Source organism: Chiloscyllium plagiosum, unplaced genomic scaffold (genome assembly GCF_037043375.1).
Source record: "Chiloscyllium plagiosum isolate Xiang-an unplaced genomic scaffold, Cpla_swu_hap1 HiC_scaffold_38, whole genome shotgun sequence".
Taxonomy (NCBI): Eukaryota; Metazoa; Chordata; class Chondrichthyes; order Orectolobiformes; family Hemiscylliidae; genus Chiloscyllium; species Chiloscyllium plagiosum.
The window spans coordinates 12275971-12292831 of NW_028270176.1; the positions used below are offsets into that span (position 1 = coordinate 12275971).

The following is a 16861-nucleotide window of genomic DNA, read 5'->3' on the forward strand; positions in this document are numbered from 1 at the left end:
GCTTTTGCCCGAAATGTCGATTTTCCTGCCCCTCGAATGCTGCCTGACCTGCTGTGCTTTTCCAGCACCACATTCTTGACTCTGACCTCACACTTATCCATGTTAAACTCCTTCTGCCATGTTTTGGCCTGGTCTCCTAACCTATCTATATCCATTTGGAAGGTTCTTATTTCCTCATTGCAATTTACCATCCTACCTATTGTTGTGTCATCCGCAAATGTGGCTATAGAGTCTCCTATCCCTGCTTCCAAGTTGTTAATGTAGATTGTAAATAGTTGGGGTCCAGGGACCGAACCCTGTGACCCCCACTAGGTACTTCTTGCCATCCAGACAAAAACAAATTTATCCTGACTCTCTGCCTTCTGTCCATCAGCCGGTGGTCTATTCAAGCTAATAAATTACCCCAGGGAACAGGAGAATCGACGTTTCGGGCATAAGTCCTTCTTCAGGAATCCTGAAGAAGGGCTTATGCCCGAAACGTCGATTCTCCTGTTCCCTGGATGCTGCCTGACCTGCTGCGCTTTTCCAGCAACACATTTCCAGCTCTGATCTCCAGCATCTGCAGACCTCACTTTCTCCTAATAAATTACCCCAATCTCATTTGATCCAACCTTGTCAATTAACCTTTTGTGCGACACTTTAGCAAATGCCTTCCAGAAATCCAGATATATTACAGCTACACGATCCCCATTATCCACTATCACTGTTCTTCACTGTTGTTAGTCTGCTCAACCTCTTCCCTGCCAACAGACGGAGGGACATTGTGTCTGTCTATGTGTGTGAGTGAGTGTGTGTTTGACCAGCTCTGCCTGCAATGGGACACACTTCTTCCTGGGGGGAATTAAGACTGTATGAATAAAAGTCTCAAGAGTTTTTTTGAAAACAACAAATGTTTCCAGCATTTGTTACATTGGGTACAGATTCCATCTGCAATAACTTGCTCCTTCTCAGAGCCTCTCTCTGCCTCCTTATGCCTTTCCCTATTGTGCTGAAAATGATACAATGCTGCAGTCTGCTGATCACTCCACTTCAATGTCATTCATGTAGTACGGCCCCCACCCTCTCTCTCTCTATTGGACAGACCTGCCCCCAGTCATCGCCTCTTTCAATTACTATTGGGCAGATCATCCGTCGGTCAAGGTTTTCCGTTTTCCCCCATGGTCAGTCCCGCCTTCAGGTACGGTTTCGCTCTCACCAATGGCCATGCCTGCCGTCAGTCACTGATTACCCTCGTTCTATTGGTCAACCCCGCCTTCAGTCACTGCATCTCTCTCTCTCTATTGGTCACTCCTGCCTTCACTCAACGGTCCGCTCTTTTTATTGGTCTATCGACAATTAACGCACGTGCAGAGGGCGGGTCCTTCGGTGTGCGATGACGATTAATAAACCGTCCGTGGCGGCGGGAAACAGAGGGATTCTTCAAAAATGAGAAAACTTGTATTTATTCAGTGAAACTCCAAACTGTAAGTGAACCTGTAATGGTTTGTTTATTAATTACAGAGCACGGTGATGGGTTGAACGGCCTGAGTCCCGCTTCCTACTGTTAGAAGCAAAATCAATAAAATTTAGACGAGACCACCAAAACTGGAAACAAGACAATTTATTCTACGATCTTGCAAGAAAGGGCATCAAATGCAGAAGCAAATGAGCAATGAACATTCAAACTAGTACAGTTATACTTTTGAGTTGCGTGAGGTCACCCCTCCTGACTCTTGTGGACACCTCCTCCTACTGCCCCCTTGACCATGACTCCACCTCCCACAACCAAACCATCATCTCCCAGACCATCCATAACCTCATCTCCTCAGGGGATCTCCCATCCACCGCCTCCAACCTCAGAGTCCCACAACCCCGCACCTCCCGCTTCTACCTCCTGCCCAAAATCCACAAACCTGACTGCCCCGGCCGACCCATTGTCTCAGCCTGCTCCTGCCCCACCGAACTCATCTCTGCGTACCTCGACACGGTCCTGTCCCCCTTAGTCCAAGAACTCCCCACCTACGTTCGGGACACCACCCATGCCCTCCACCTCCTCCATGATTTTCACTTCCCCGGTCCCCAATGCCTTATCTTCACTGTGGACATCCAGTCCCTGTACACCTCCATCCCCCATCACGAAGGACTCAAAGCCCTCCGCTTCTTCCTTTCCCGCCGTACCAACCAGTACCCTTCCACTGACACCCTCCTTCGACTGACTGAACTGGTCAACACTCTGAACAACTTCTCTTTCCAATCCTCCCACTTCTTCCAAACCAAAGGAGTAGCCATGGGCCCCAGCTATGCCTGCCTCTTCGTAGGATATGTGGAACAGCCCATCTTCCACAACTACACTGGCCCCACCCCCCATCTTTTCCTCTGCTACATCGATGACTGTATCGGTGCTGCCTTGTGCTCCCACGAGGAGGTTGAACAGTTCATCCACTTTACTAACACCTTCCACCCTGACCTCAAATTTACCTGGACCATCTCAGACTCCTCCCTCCCCTTCCTAGACCTCTCCATTTCTATCTCAGGCGACCGAATCAACGCAGACATTTACTATAAACCGGCCGACTCCCACAGCTACCTAGATTACACCTCCTCCCACCCTGCCCTCTGTAAAAACGCCATCCATATTCCCAATTCCTTCGTCTCCGCCACATCTGCTCCCAGGAGGACCAGTTCCAATACCGAACAACCCAGATGGCCTCTTTCTTCAAAGACCGCAATTTCCCCCAAGACGAGGTCGACCATGCTCTCCACTGCATCTCCTCCACTTCCCGCTCCTTCGCCCTTGAGCCCCGCCCCTCACTGGTCCTCACCTACCAACTATTCCTCACTATGGAATGGGATGAAAGTGCAGCATTCTTCACCAATCAGAGAATAGGTTCCCCCTTTTTCAGCCAAGAGATAGTCCAAAGCCATTCGATTCTGTGAAGCTGTTAGTCTTGTAGCAATCATTTCGGTGATTATGGCCGATATTTGGGACTGAGTTTCTCCCAGTGCATCGACGGTATCATTAATTAAATTCTCAAGGGCAGCCGCCAGTTTCTGTATTTCTACCCCTGCCCTTGCAGTACCGTAGTTTGGGAATAGTGTCCACAGCAGACGGTCTCCTTCAGAGACCTCTCGAGCCTTGCGTCTTATTTCCCCCTCCTTTCTCAGGTTGTGCTCATGTTTTCTAGTCGGAGGTGAGGAACTATATAAGCGAGGTAACAGCAGCCACTCCAGCCTTTCTAGCTTTGAGGCAGTGTTTCATCAACATCATAACATGCATGCATTCCTATACATTTGATCACACGAATTTATTTTTCCCCGGGAATAAATGGATAGGCCTTCAGGCTGCATACACAATATGTTCCGTTTAATATTCGGGGAGTGGTCGTGGCAGTGGCTTGGCTGGTGTAGACACAAGATGATTTTCCTAATTGGAAGGGTAAGGCATCATTCTGATTACAGAAACAGGTGGTATTTACTGCTCCTTTTGGTGGGGAAACCCTAAGGCCATCGATAGCACCCTGGGTTTTCGGGGCTGGTCTAGGGAATCATCCCACGAAGTTACATTTACCCCTGTCAGATCTCCACTTTGTATCATTTGAGCCTGAGTCAAATTGTTATACATCGTACACTTTTCTCTTTTGGTGAGCGGTATTTCTGCGGTGGGGAGCCCACATTCGCCATTGTGTGGGACCTCTGCACAGACCCAACAGTCGGGAAGTCCCTCTTGTTCAGCATAATTTTGGCATAGTGTAGTGAAGTGATTTTTCCCGCCTCCTTGAACAGTTAGTACTACTAACATTACAATACTATACCAGTGTCCGCCCATCTCTGACCCCTGCCTACCGTCCTGTCTATCTGTCTTAATCTTTTAGGCACCAGGGAGAGGTGAGTCCACACAGCCCTTACAATTAATAACAATAGATATCATCCGACGTTTAAAGAGTCTTTTGTCTCAGTTCATTCCTTCTTTCTTAGCTTAATTTTCAGAGGGTTATCTGTAGGTTGAGCATGCCACTCCGCCAATGGGGTGTTCACGGGACCTTTAATGTGAGTGTGATGACTCCACCCTTTCTCAGCAGTTCGGATAGCTGTCTCAGTAGTCAGGAGGGTTAGGAATGGTCCCTCCCAGCTCGGGTGCAGTTTGGTATCTTTCCAGGTCTTGATCAGGACCCAATCACCCGGTTGTCGAACTCAAGTGGAGGTGCCTGGGTCAACAGACTCTTCTTCCTAAGGACAGACAAAGAAGAGTCGAGTACCACAATATAGTTCTTTAAGAACTTATCATTGAACTCTACAGTTGGTAATTCCCCTCTTCCACCCAAGAAAGGTAATCCAAACATCATCTCATAAGGAGAGAGGCCTATATCACGTCTAGGCGCAGTCCCAATGCGTAGCAACGCGATAGGTAAACATTTTGTCCATGGTAATCGAGTCTCTAGGACTAGCTTAGACAATTGCTTCTTTAAGGTTTGATTCATTCGTTCCACCCGTCCAGAGGAAGGCGGGTGTCAAGGAGTGTGGAATTCTCCAAAAGATTTCTAATCCCGCCATTACTTCTTGTAGGATCTTAGAGGTAAAATGGCTACCTTGGTCTGAATCTATACTTTCCACCACTCCATATCGAGGAATTATTTGTTCTGAAAAAGTTTTCACTACTCCCTTTGAGGTAGCTGAGGACAATGGAAATGCCTCCACCCACCCAGTTAGGTGATCCATTAGGGCTAATAAGTACTTTTGTTTCCCTACTGGAGGTAATTCTGCTTAGTCGACCTGTATTCTTTGAAAAGGTCCTACCCCAGGGTTTCTTCCACCTCTTGGCCCCCCCCCCCGTTACTTTTTTATTAATCTTTTGACAAGTCAGGCATCCTGAGCATACCTGCTTAGCTAAGGTGTATATCCCTTTACATCCATACTTCCTTAACACTATGTCACACATAGCTTGCGCTCTCCAGTGACTCCCCTGATGTAGGACAGCCATACTCTCTTGCATCATCATTTTATTCAACATTTCCCTCCCATCGGGTAACATCCAGCACCCAGCTGCTGTCTTTGCAGCTCCTAAATCTTTTAGTCCCTTTTCCTCCTTTGCAGTAAACAACGGGGCACCCTGGAGATCTGGAATTGTAGGTATTAGGGAGTATATCACTGCTCCTTGTGGATTCAGGGTCACTTCTTTAGCTACCGCATACTTCCGGTTCATTCCCCTTCTGATGTAACTATTGCTATTTCTCTCGGGAGTAACAGGGATTCCAGCACTTGTTTTATCAATTTCTCATGAGCTAGTTCTTTTCCTTTGCTATTTATCAGTCCTCTTTCTTGCCAAATTTTTCTCGAAGGTATGTACCACTCCAAACGCATATTTGGAGTCTGTTCCTTTTTTGTTTTCTAAGGTTCTGAGAGCTCTTTCTAGGACAGAGTTCACAAGTTTGGGCTGACCAGCCGTTAGGCAGTCTATCAGCCTCGCTAACGCTTCTCTCTATCCCGCCTACTACAGCATATCCATTGTGCCTTTTACCCTCAATCATCCGGGAGGACCCATTGATAAACAACTGAGCTCCCGCATGCAACGGTACGTCTCAAGTCCATTCACACTTTAGTCTGATATTCAGTAATATCAAGGCAGTCATGTTCTGGATTGCCAAGGGCCACCCCCTCTCCCTGCCACAGAAATGCAGCTGGATTCAAGCAACTGTCTGTGACTAACACAAGGTCATTCTGCTCTATTAAGATTGTCTCATATTTCAAGATCCTTGAGTCTGTGAGCCATTGACCTGGTTTCTGATTTAGTATGGTCTGTACCTGATGTGGGGTGCTGACTATTAAGGCTCCCCCAAAAGTAAGTTTCTGACTCTCCTCTACCAATAAGGCTGTTGCTGCCTCTGCCTGCACACACTCTGGCCAGTAATGTAGCTTTCCATTCTTTAATTAACAATGAATTAATGCAGTCATGTTTTAAATTAACCATGACTCAATATGACAGGTCACTGAGAATGTGTGAAGGAATCTTGCCAATTAATATTGATTCAGGCTAATACAATTGATTTATTATAAATATTGATTATTAATGATATATATTATATAATTCAGGGCGGAAATGCCACAAGTGACTAAAACATTTTAACAACTGTAATCGCGCAGTTCTGTTTGTTTACCAGTCACTTGTGATTTCTCATTCTGTTTCTGTAATTGTTTTGCTCGAGCACATTCATTTTTAAGAACCTCAACAGATTCTATAGCACCATTTGCAGTAAATTCGATCCCCAATTTGGTGGCAATATCTTGTCATGAACACAAAACTCATTCTTCGTGCCTCTCATCACAAAACTGTTGCCATAATCCAATTAACTTTTTCGTTCCCACTCCCTTGGGCTTAAAATTTAAGGATGACCTTGCTGCCCCCGTATCGACTAGGAAAACTACGTCCTCTTTGTAAGGCCCCACCTTTAAATTTATCAAGGGTTCCTGGTGGGTCCCCAGGAGCAGGAACCCCTGACACCCCTATTTTTCATCAAGGTTCATAAACGGCACTGCCTTTACTTCTTTTTTCAGATCTGGACACTCTTAAAGTAACCTGTCTTTCCACAGTAATAACATCCCGCCTGTGGGGATTTCCACTTTGATCCTTGTTCCCGTTTACCAGACCCCTTACCATCTCCTCCCCGATCCTTTTTCCTCCCTTTATTTTCAACATGCTGCCCACCACCATTTTGGTTTCCTTCTCCTTTTAGTTTTGTCCTTTTCTTTATTACCTCATCAACCGTGGCTATCATTATTTTTGCCTTCTGTTTCTGCTTCTCATGTTACGTTGCCAGAGCCGATTTAACCAACTGAACCGCTTTACGGCCACCTCGTGGCCATTCCTCATCACCCAATGTTTTGTTTAGACCTTGATTTTTTTTTAAAAGAAATATTGCAATATTTCTTGCTCCCTGTAATCTCAAATATCATTTATCAATTTATGCTTTCTTTTCTTTAAAGCCTGTTCCTAACTATACATTTTGGAATCTTACTTGTAAATATATATTTATATATTGTAAATTTATTTACTCAGTGTTTAATATTCAAAATGCACACAGTTCCCGACTCTGAAATCCACCACCCGGTTCCAGTCCCCCGTTTCAAATCCAAAACTAGTCCTCCCAAGTAATCCTGACCTGTCATTGCTCAATTACAATGCTAGAGGTCGTGGAATAACCAGAGCTGCCTTAAAAGGATTTGTCTATTTAAGTTAAAACTTCAACTGTCCTCCATAAATCGCTTTTATGTAAGGATAAGAGATTAGTTAGAAACTAATAGTTAGGCAGTCATGACCTGTAAAAAGAGCAGGAGTTAACATTTTATTTCATAATCTGTAAAATCCTTCACCTTAAACGAAATCATGTTAAAATTTCCATAATAGAAATCAGATTCAAAACAATCCCAGATCTCAAGCTGCAGGGAACAAAGCACAAACATTCAACCTCCAACAAACGAATGTGCATTCAAACCGAATCACAAAGGGTTAAACTTTCTGTTAGCTGTACAGCGTTTTTCTCTCACACCCACACTCTCACACTCACACACAGTACCTCACAGACACTTTGAGCTTCCCGCAACGACTCCTCTAGCTTTTGAATACTTTTCTGGATGTCTGGCTATAAGTTCGTAACGAAGTGTACCATTAGTAGCCCTTCAGCTACTAGCCCTTCTGACACGAAGCATAATCTGATTCCTCCTGACTGTAAGGCTGTTTTTTCATTGACATTTTATCATTTGTTTTTATCCTTTCCTCGCGTCTGAGGATTGTACTTCCAATCTCTTAACATTTTTCCGAAAGGACTGTCCGTTGGGATGTGGTCCTCGGACGTCCCTCTCATGTCCCCTTCGACACTTAAATCGCTATTATTATTTCTCATTTCAATACTCGGCCATTTCTTTATGTAATTTAATTAACCTGACTGAGGTCCGGTGTCACCTTCTTCCACACCCACTTCAGGGTCCTGACCTTCGCGTGGGGGATTTCCCCTCTTAACAATCGGTCTAAGGCTGGGTGATCGAATCAGGTAGACACCTTAATTGTCAGATTAATCTAGCCAATTAAATACTTTATTTTATATGTTGCCAATTCCCCGTACTTCTTGTACGTCCCCGACCACCAAGGTAATACTTAAAGGTCAATTTTCTTACCTTGGTCTGTGCACAAGAGTTACCTGGTCGAATCAGCGCAACCTTTCCTGCGGCAATACCTGGCAACCACTACCGTTGCCTATCCCGGTCGCTTACCCGACCAAACCTCCCACTGCATGTCAGCGCGCCCTGTCCTGCAGCAATTCCCCAGATATATCCAACTGGCAGCAGTAACTATCGCTGCCTACCCTGGTCCCCTGGATCCCCGGATATATCCGACTGGCAGCAAATACCGCTGCCTACCCCGGTTGCCCGGATAAATCTTTTAAGACCCTTCTTACCCGGGTCTTGTGCACACAAGAGTCACCCGACCGAACCTGCCGCGTCTGCCCGTTTTGTTTCCAGGGTCTATCAGTCCGGATCACGCTCGCCCAAGCCACCGCCGCAAGGAGGGAAACTAGAGACCGCTGAAATCAGCGAGGTGCACCTTCTCAGTTTTCCCAAAAATGCCAAGTGACCGGAGCTTGGGATCCCGGAACAAGCCCCCAAATCTGTTAGAAACAAAATCAATAAAATTTAGACGAGACCACCAAAACTGGAAACAAGACCATTTATTCTACGATCTTGCAAGAAAGGGCATCAAATGCAGAAGCAAATGAGCAATGAACATTCAAACTAGTACACAGTTATACTTTTGAGCTGCGTGAGGTGACCTCTCCCGACTCTTACATTATCCAATCTTTCTTATTGTATTCTACCACTACCCAGCTGCGCTCCGCCCTTTATTGCCCCCTTTTCTCCAAGTTGGCAACCTTTCCCTCTAAGTGCTGACATAAGGCTAAACTTGTATCTTGATGTTCTTTTACTTTGCTTGTAACATCTTCCGTTGTTCATAGGTACATTCCATTCCTGAACATACGTTTTGACAATGTATCTTTTCTTGCCTAGTTTATGCGTTTCAGCTATCTCAGCTATTTTGCTGAGACTAAATGATTTAAAACACGATTAGATTAGATTACATTACATTACAATGTGGAAACAGGCCCTTCGGCCCAACAAGTCCACACCGACCCGCCGAAGCGCAACCCACCTATACCCCTACATTTACCCCTTACCTAACACTACGGGCAATTTAGCATGGCCAATTCACCTGACCTGCACATCTTTGGACTGTGGGAGGAAACCCACGCAGACACGGGGAGAACGTGCAAACTCCACACAGTCAGTCGCCTGAGGCGGGAATTGAACCCGGGTCTCTGGCGTTGTGAGGCAGCAGTGCTAACCACTGTGCCACCGTGCCGTGATGAAAGAAATTATTTGCTTTAATAATTCTGCACTAAAGTTAGTATTCAATTATCCACAATTATATATTAAAGATAAAGATATATTTCCCTAATGCTTGCCTAGTTGATATTTTTCCCTGTTCCCCTTTTCTGCACATAACCACTCTCTTGCTTTTCTATATCTGCAAAAACAATACACTTCCCCATTTCTTACACTACCTCCCTCCAGTGGGAGGTTTTAGTTTTAAAGGAGAACATCGACCGTAAACAGTGAGTTAGGCACAGAGTGCGGTAGAGGGATGATGCGCATTTAAGTAGTGCCTGAGTCTGAGACGAGACACATCGACTGGGATCCTAAGCCCTGGACATATGAAGATTTGGTCCAGCTGGGAGTTGGGGAAAACGGTGTGGGTGTTGGTGGAGTAAAGAACAGGAGGCCCTAGGGGGTGGTGGGTGGCTGTTGGAGCTGGGTGACGTTACAGAGATGGGGAGGGGATGTAGGGACTGGGTGAGGTTACACAGACAGGGATGAGTAGAGTTGGGGTCGCAGCGGATGAATAACTACTGTGACGTGAGATGGGAGGTGCTGGGACTATAATCTGAGTGTGTGTGTGTGTGTGTGTGTGTTTATGGGGATGTGCCTCTGTTCATGCATGTTGGTGTATATGTATATTGTGAGAGACGATTTCGGTACAAACAACTGAGATGTGCATGACCCCAAAGTCTAAGGGGAATAGAGCCATAGGGGTAGGGTAAAACATCCTTCTCTATAATAAAGGACGAGACATCTGCTGCTACGGATTGATAAGACCACTCACATTGACAGAGTAGAAAAACAAGTCCTTGATTGATAAGACCACTAACTCTGACAGAGAAGAATAAGTCCTTGACTGATAAGACTACAGGGTAGAAAAACAACTCGGGAGACATCTGCAGACATTGTGATAAGGGTGCAGAATGGAAAAATACTGACGGTTTAGAATGTGAACCTCGTGACTCTTTAGAGCCAAGGAGGGGAGGGACTTGTGCTGTATTTAATGAGAAACTTTGTTAGCCTCAGGGCGCCTTTTTCTCAGAACGGTGCCCAACTCTGCAGACTTGCTAATAAAACTTTGTTTTCCTGAATTTGTCTAGAGCGATTATTGAGAAGCGATTTTCGTTTCTAACATATATGAAAAGGTTCAGAAAAGATTTACAAGGGTGTTGCCAGGGTTGGAGAGTTTGACTGTAGAGAGGCTGAATAAGCTGGGGCTGTTTTCCCTGGAGTGTCGAAGGCTGAGGGGAAATCTTTATAGAAGTTTATAAAATCATGAGGGGCCTGGATAGGATAAATAGACAAGGTATGTTGTGGCCATTTCAGAAACATGGGTAGAGTAGGGACAGGAATGTTTATTGCAGGGTTTGGGATTTAGATGTTTCAGTAAGAACGGAGAAAATGGTAAAAGAGGGGGTGGTGTGACACTGTTAGTCAAGGACAGTATTACAGTTGTACAAAGGATTTTTGAGGACTCATCTACTGAGGTAGTATGGGCTGAGATTAGAAACAGGAAAAGAGAGGTTACCTTGTTGGGAGTTTTCTATAGGCATGCAAATAGTTCTAGAGATGTAGAGGATAGGAGAGCAAAGATGATCCTCGATAGGAGCGAGAGTGACAGGGTAGTTGTTATGGGGCCTTTAACTTTCCAAATATTGACTAAGAATACTATGGTTCAAGTACTTTAGATGGGTCAGTTTTTGTCCAATATGTGCAGAGGGTTTCCTGACACAGTATGTAGACAGGCCAACAAGGGGCCAGGTCGCATTAGATTTGGTAGTGGGCAATGAACCCAGCCAGGTTTTAGATTTGAAAGTAGGTGAACATTTTGGAGATAGTTTACCTTCGTGATAGAAAGGGATAGGTATATACTGCAGGGTAAATGTTATAGCTGGGAGAAAGGCAATTATGGTGCAATTAGGCAAGATTTGGGATGGACAGAATGGGGAAGGAAATCCAGTTACTGCAGGTCCTTGATGATAAATATATACCGTTCAGGCAGGGAGGAATGAACCTCAACTAACCACAAAGACATGACCCACTCTCACTAGTATCTTTACATACAGATGAGGAAGGACACCACTTCGACTGGGACAATACATCCATCCTAGGACAAGCCAAAGAGATGCACAAGAATTCCTAGAAGCATGGCATTCAAAATGGAACTTTATCAACAAACACATTGACTTGGATCCCATTTTCCACCCCCTGAGAAAAGGAACAGGAAATGACATCACCATAGGAAACTATATCACCAGCCCAAAGAAACCTAAACACACAAATAAAAAGCTGGCCATACAACTACTGCTTCACTGTAGGCTCACTAATTATATTAACTATTGTGGTGACGCAACATCTCAAAACAAACCTTCCAGCTCAGCGAGCAAACTTACATCCATGGAGGAAGTTGTCAATCGAGGGAGCTGTGGTTTACTAAAGACGTTGAATCTCTTGTCAAGAGGAAGAAGGCAGCTTACATTACGATGAGATGTAATGGGTCAGTTGGGGCACTCGAGACTTGCAAGTTAGAGTGATTTAGTGGTTTTAATCAGAAATTGGCTAGCTGAAAGAAAAGAGGGTGGTGGTTGATGGGAAATATTAATCCTGGAGTTCAGTACTAGTGGGGTACTGCACGGATCTGTTTTGGATCCACTTTTATCATTTTTATAAATAACCTGGATGAAGGCATAGAAGGATGGGTTAGTAAATTTGCAGATGCCACCAAGGTTGGTAGAGTTGTGTATAGTGACGAAGGATGTTGTAGGTTATGGAGAGACATGGATAATCTGCAGAGCTGGGGTGAGAGGTGGCAAATGGAATTTAATGCGGAAAAGCGAGGTGCTTCACTTCGGTAGGGGTAACAGGAATGCAGAGTACTGGGCTAACAGTAAGATTCTTGGCACTAGAAGAGCAGAGAGATCTGTGTTCATGTACAAAGATCCTTGAAAGTTGCCACTCAGGTTGATAAGGTTGTTAAGAAAGCATGCGGTGTGTTAGCTTTTATTAGTAGAGGCATTGAGTTTCGGAACCACAAGATCATGCTGCAGCTGTACAAAACTCTGGTGTGGCTGTACTTGGAGTATTGCATACAGTTCTGGTCACCGCATTATAGGAAAGAATGTGGAAGCTTTGGAAAGGATTCAGGGGAGATTTACGAGGGTGTTGCGTGGTATGGAGGGAAGGTCTTGCAAGGAAAGGCTGAGGGACCTGAGGCTGTTTTTGTTAGAATGTTGGCAGGTTGGTGCAACATCCCTCATGCATGTGCTCCCTCTCCTTACGCACCTATACCAACACTGGGAGAATATGCAAACACTGCACAGATGGTCTTTTGAGGCTGGAATCAAACTCACCTCCCTGGTGAGGGAGCAATGCTAACCACTGAGCTACAGTGTTGCTTGTCTATGAAGGTTCACATGAAGTGACTGAATACAGACTTGGAAAATATGTTTGTCATTGTTACCTGGAAAGAGTGTGGCCTTGTTGCACAGGTTGCTCTCACAGCACTTAGGCATATGACTGAACTGCATCCTCATGTGTGATGTCAAATCTTCCTGGGGATGAACAGCCTCTTAATTCTGCTTCAACTCCCCCTGTTCGGCACAGAGTCATTTATGATATGTTGATATCTTCTTCAACAATAAGAACTATTACCTCATTGAATGTTGCTGTACCACCACAACTGAATGATAGAAACTGCACAGCAGGACAAGCTAGAAACTGATGTTTTACTTCATTCAAATGAACTGCAAACACTTGGCATAGGAGGTCAGGCCAGGCAAACCAGTCTAGGAATACACACTCCTTGCTAGATCTTGCATATAACTGAAAGTAATTTGGTGGAATTTTATAAAACTTCCAGATGGATACAACAAGAGAGGAGGGTCCTGAGACAGGCAGTTGGTATCACCTTGAGGAGCAAGGGGGCGAGAGAGGTGGTGTCCTGAGCCAGGTAGTCAGCAGCACTTTGAGCAGGGTGCAGGAGTGGTGGACGGGTCCTGAAATTATTGTTCAAGGTTCTCTGTAAGCTAATTTTCAAATACAATAAAACTTTTTATTAGCTACTTAAAGACCATTAACAGGAAAGTAAATGGAATTTTAAGCTGGGGCAAATACTGGTAATACAACTATTCCAATGGAAAATTAAGTGAAGTTGTGTAAACTGAATGAGTGGGAGGACAGCTCTGTTACATGAAAATGTGCATGTGGGAGTAGCTGATGTCAGCCCTCTGTTTTGTTAATATTCCCCCCCACCCAATCTGTTTAAGAAGGGAGTAAGACAAATGACAAGAAATTGTTGGCTGATTAACTTGACCTGGATTGTTGGGAAGATTTTTGGAGTCCGCTGGAGATTTCTGAATGCTTGGAAGTGCATGGTAAAATAGGGCAAAGTCAGCATGGTTTCATCAAGGGGAAGTCATGCCTGGCAAATCTGTTTGAATTCTTTGAGGAGTTAAAAGAAGTTTTGCAGATGATACAAAGATAGGTAGAGGGACAGGTAGTATTGAGGAGATGAAGATGCTGCAGAAAGGTTTAGATACGTTAGGAGAGTGTGCAAAGAAGTGGTAGATGATATACAATGTGGGAAAGTGTGAGGTCATGCATTTTGGGAGGAACAATGGAGCCATGAACTGTTTTCTAAATGGAGAGAAAATTCAGAAGTCTGAATTGCAATTGTACTTGGGAACTCTAGTCCAGGATTCTCTCAAAATAAACCTGCAGGTTGAGTTGGCAGTCAGAAAGGCAACTGCAATGTTAGAACGAGAGTATTAAAGCAAGGATGTACTCCTGAGGCTTTATAAAGCTCTGGTCAGACCACATTTAGAGTGGTGCAAGCAATTTTGGGCCCCATACTTCAGGAAGAATGTACTGGCTCTGTAGTGGGTCAAGCGGAGGTTCACAAGAATGATCCCAGTAATGAAAGGTTTAACATATGAGAAATGTTTGAGGAGTCTGAGTCTATACTTGTTGAAGTTTAGACTGAACTCCATCTGCCACTTTTCGGCCCATTGACCCACTTGATTCCCTTTGTAATCTTAGAAAACCTTCTTCGTTGTTTATCATCACCATCTACAAACTCACTAACCATGCTTTCTATATTCTGATCCAAGTCACTTGTATAAAGGACAAAACATAAGAGGGCCCAGTATTGATCCCTGTGGAACACTGCTGGTGACAAGCCTCCAATAAGAAATACATCTTTCGGCTATCACTGTTTCCTGCTGTTAAGCCAATTATTTGTCCGATTGGTGGAGGTGGCCCAGGACTTGCATGTTCTTGGGGGAATTGAAGTGGTCGGCCACAGGGTGGTGGGTTTGTTTGGAACGTGTCCCAGAAATGTTCCTTGAAACGTTCAGCGAGTTGGCATCCTGTCTCCCCAGTGTAGAGGAGACCTACAGATGGCCTCCTATTTCAAACACCGCAATTCCCTCTCCCATGTAATAAACAATGTTGTCCAGCGTATCTCCTCTACTTCCCGCACCTCCCTCCTTGAACCTCACCCCTCTAACCCCAACAAGGATAGACAACCCCCGCCTCGACCCTCACCTTTCACCCTTCCAATCTCTAGATTCAGCACATTATCTTCCGCTATTTCTGCCACCTACAATCAAACCCCAGAGATATTTTCTCCCCACTCCTATTGGCATTTTGCAGAGACCACAGAGGAGACAGGACGCCAATTCACGGAATGTTTCAGGGAACGTTCTGGGATACGCACAGTAAACAACTTCACCGCCCTGTGGCTGACCCCTTCAACTCCCCCTCCCACTCCGTCAAGGACATGCACCGTCAAATTCAAGCTGCCCGATGCCTGGGGGAAGAACACCTCATCTTCTACTTTGGGAACCTACAACCACATGGCATCAACGTCAACCTCACCAGTTTCCTCATTTCCCCTCTCCCCACCTCATCCCAGATCCAACCATCCAACTCGGCACCCTGCCCTCTTGAACTGTCCTACCTGTCCATCTTCCTTTTCACCTATCCACTCCACCGTCTCCTCTGACCTATCACCATCACCCCCCACCTATTGCTTTCCCAGCTTCCTCATCCCCAACCCCATACTCCTATTTATCTCTCAGCCCCCTTTCCCTGCCCCCTGATGAAGGGTTAATGTCTGAAATGTTGATTTTCCTGCTCCTCAGATGCTGCCTGACCTCCTGTGCTTCTCCTGCGACACACACTTTTCATCTGAAATATTTTCTGGATCCAGCTCCCAGCCACCCCCATGATATCCCTTTAACCAACTGAATTAACTCCTTGAACACAAATGAAGCATTTAAATCTGTTATCTTAACTCTGTAGCAGTTTAAATGTGTAATTACCAAATTGGGTAGAAGTGCTAATGCAGCGATCCTCAGTCCCGGAACATTTCACAGTGCTCGTGGCATTGGAGTCTTCAGGTGAAGTAGTATAGCACTCAATTCTGGATCAGTGGTGCTGGAAGAGCACAGCAATTCAGGCAGCATCCGAGGACAGGCAAAATCGACGTTTCGGGCAAAAGCCCTTCATCAGAAATAAAGGCAGAGAGCCTGAAGCGTGGAGAGATAAGCTAGAGGAGGGTGGGGGTGGGGAAAGAGTAGCATAGAGTACAATAGGTCAGTGGGGAAGGAGATGAAGGTGATAGGTCAGGGAGGAGAGGGTGGAGTGGATAGGTGGAAAAGGAGCTGGGCAGGTCGGACAAGTCCGGACAGGTCAGGGGATCGAGTTTCTGGAGGTTAGAAGCTAGGATGAGGTGGGGGAAGGGGAAATGAGGAAACTGTTGAAATCCACATTGATGCCCTGGGGTTGAAGTGTTCCGAGGCGGAAGATGTGGCGTTCTTCCTCCAGGCGTCTGGTGGTGAGGGAGCGGCGGTGGAGGAGGCCCAGCACCTCCATATCCTCAGCAGAGTGGGAGGGGGAGTTGAAATGTTGAGCCACTGGGCGATTTGGTTGATTGGTGCGGGTGTCTCGGAGATGTTCCCTAAAGCGCTCTGCTAGGAGGCGCCCAGTCTCCCCAATGTAGAGGAGACCGCATCGGGAGCAACGGATACAATAGATGATATTGGTGGATGTGCAGGTAAAACTTTGATGGATGTGGAAAGCTCCTTTGGGGCCTTGGATAGAGGTGAGGGAGGAGGTGTGGGCGCAGGTTTTACAGTTCCTGCGGTGGCAGGGGAAAGTGCCAGGATGGGAGGGTGGGTCGTAGGGAGGCGTGGACCTGACCAGGTAGTCACGGAGGGAACGGTCTTTGCGGAAGGCGGAGAGGGGTGGGGAGGGAAATATATCCCTGGTGGTGGGGTCTGTTTGGAGGTGGCGGAAATGTCGGCGGATGATTTGGTTTATGCAAAGGTTGGTAGGGTGGAAGGTGAGCACCAGGGGCGTTCTGTCCTTGTTGCTATTGGAGGGGTTGGGTCTGAGGGCGGAGGTGCGGGATGTGGATGGGATGCGTTGGAGGGCATCTTTAACCACGTGGGAAGGG

General features: G+C 45.7%; 1 protein-coding gene across 13 annotated transcripts in view; it reads right to left on the reverse strand.

Annotated features, from left to right (window-relative positions):
- Window positions 1–1585: 1585 nt before the first annotated feature.
- LOC148138994 (uncharacterized) overlaps window positions 1586–16861 on the reverse strand; it is a 53282-nt gene continuing 38006 nt past the window's right edge. For 9 of the 13 annotated variants that reach the window (XR_015753698.1, XR_015753697.1, XR_015753687.1 and 6 more), the window contains 3 exons: window positions 15726–15840; window positions 8427–8636; window positions 1586–4206 (listed from right to left, as the gene is read on the reverse strand). Coding sequence is in view for 1 of the 13 variants with exons in the window: in XM_087980990.1 (XP_087837116.1) it covers window positions 8497–8636 (140 nt within the window). In the remaining 12 variants the exon portion in view is untranslated. Of the gene's footprint in view, window positions 4207–8426; window positions 8637–12862; window positions 12993–15725; window positions 15841–16861 lie in introns of all 13 variants that reach the window. The other 4 variants (XR_015753690.1, XR_015753696.1, XM_087980990.1 and 1 more) reach the window with 2 other exon arrangements.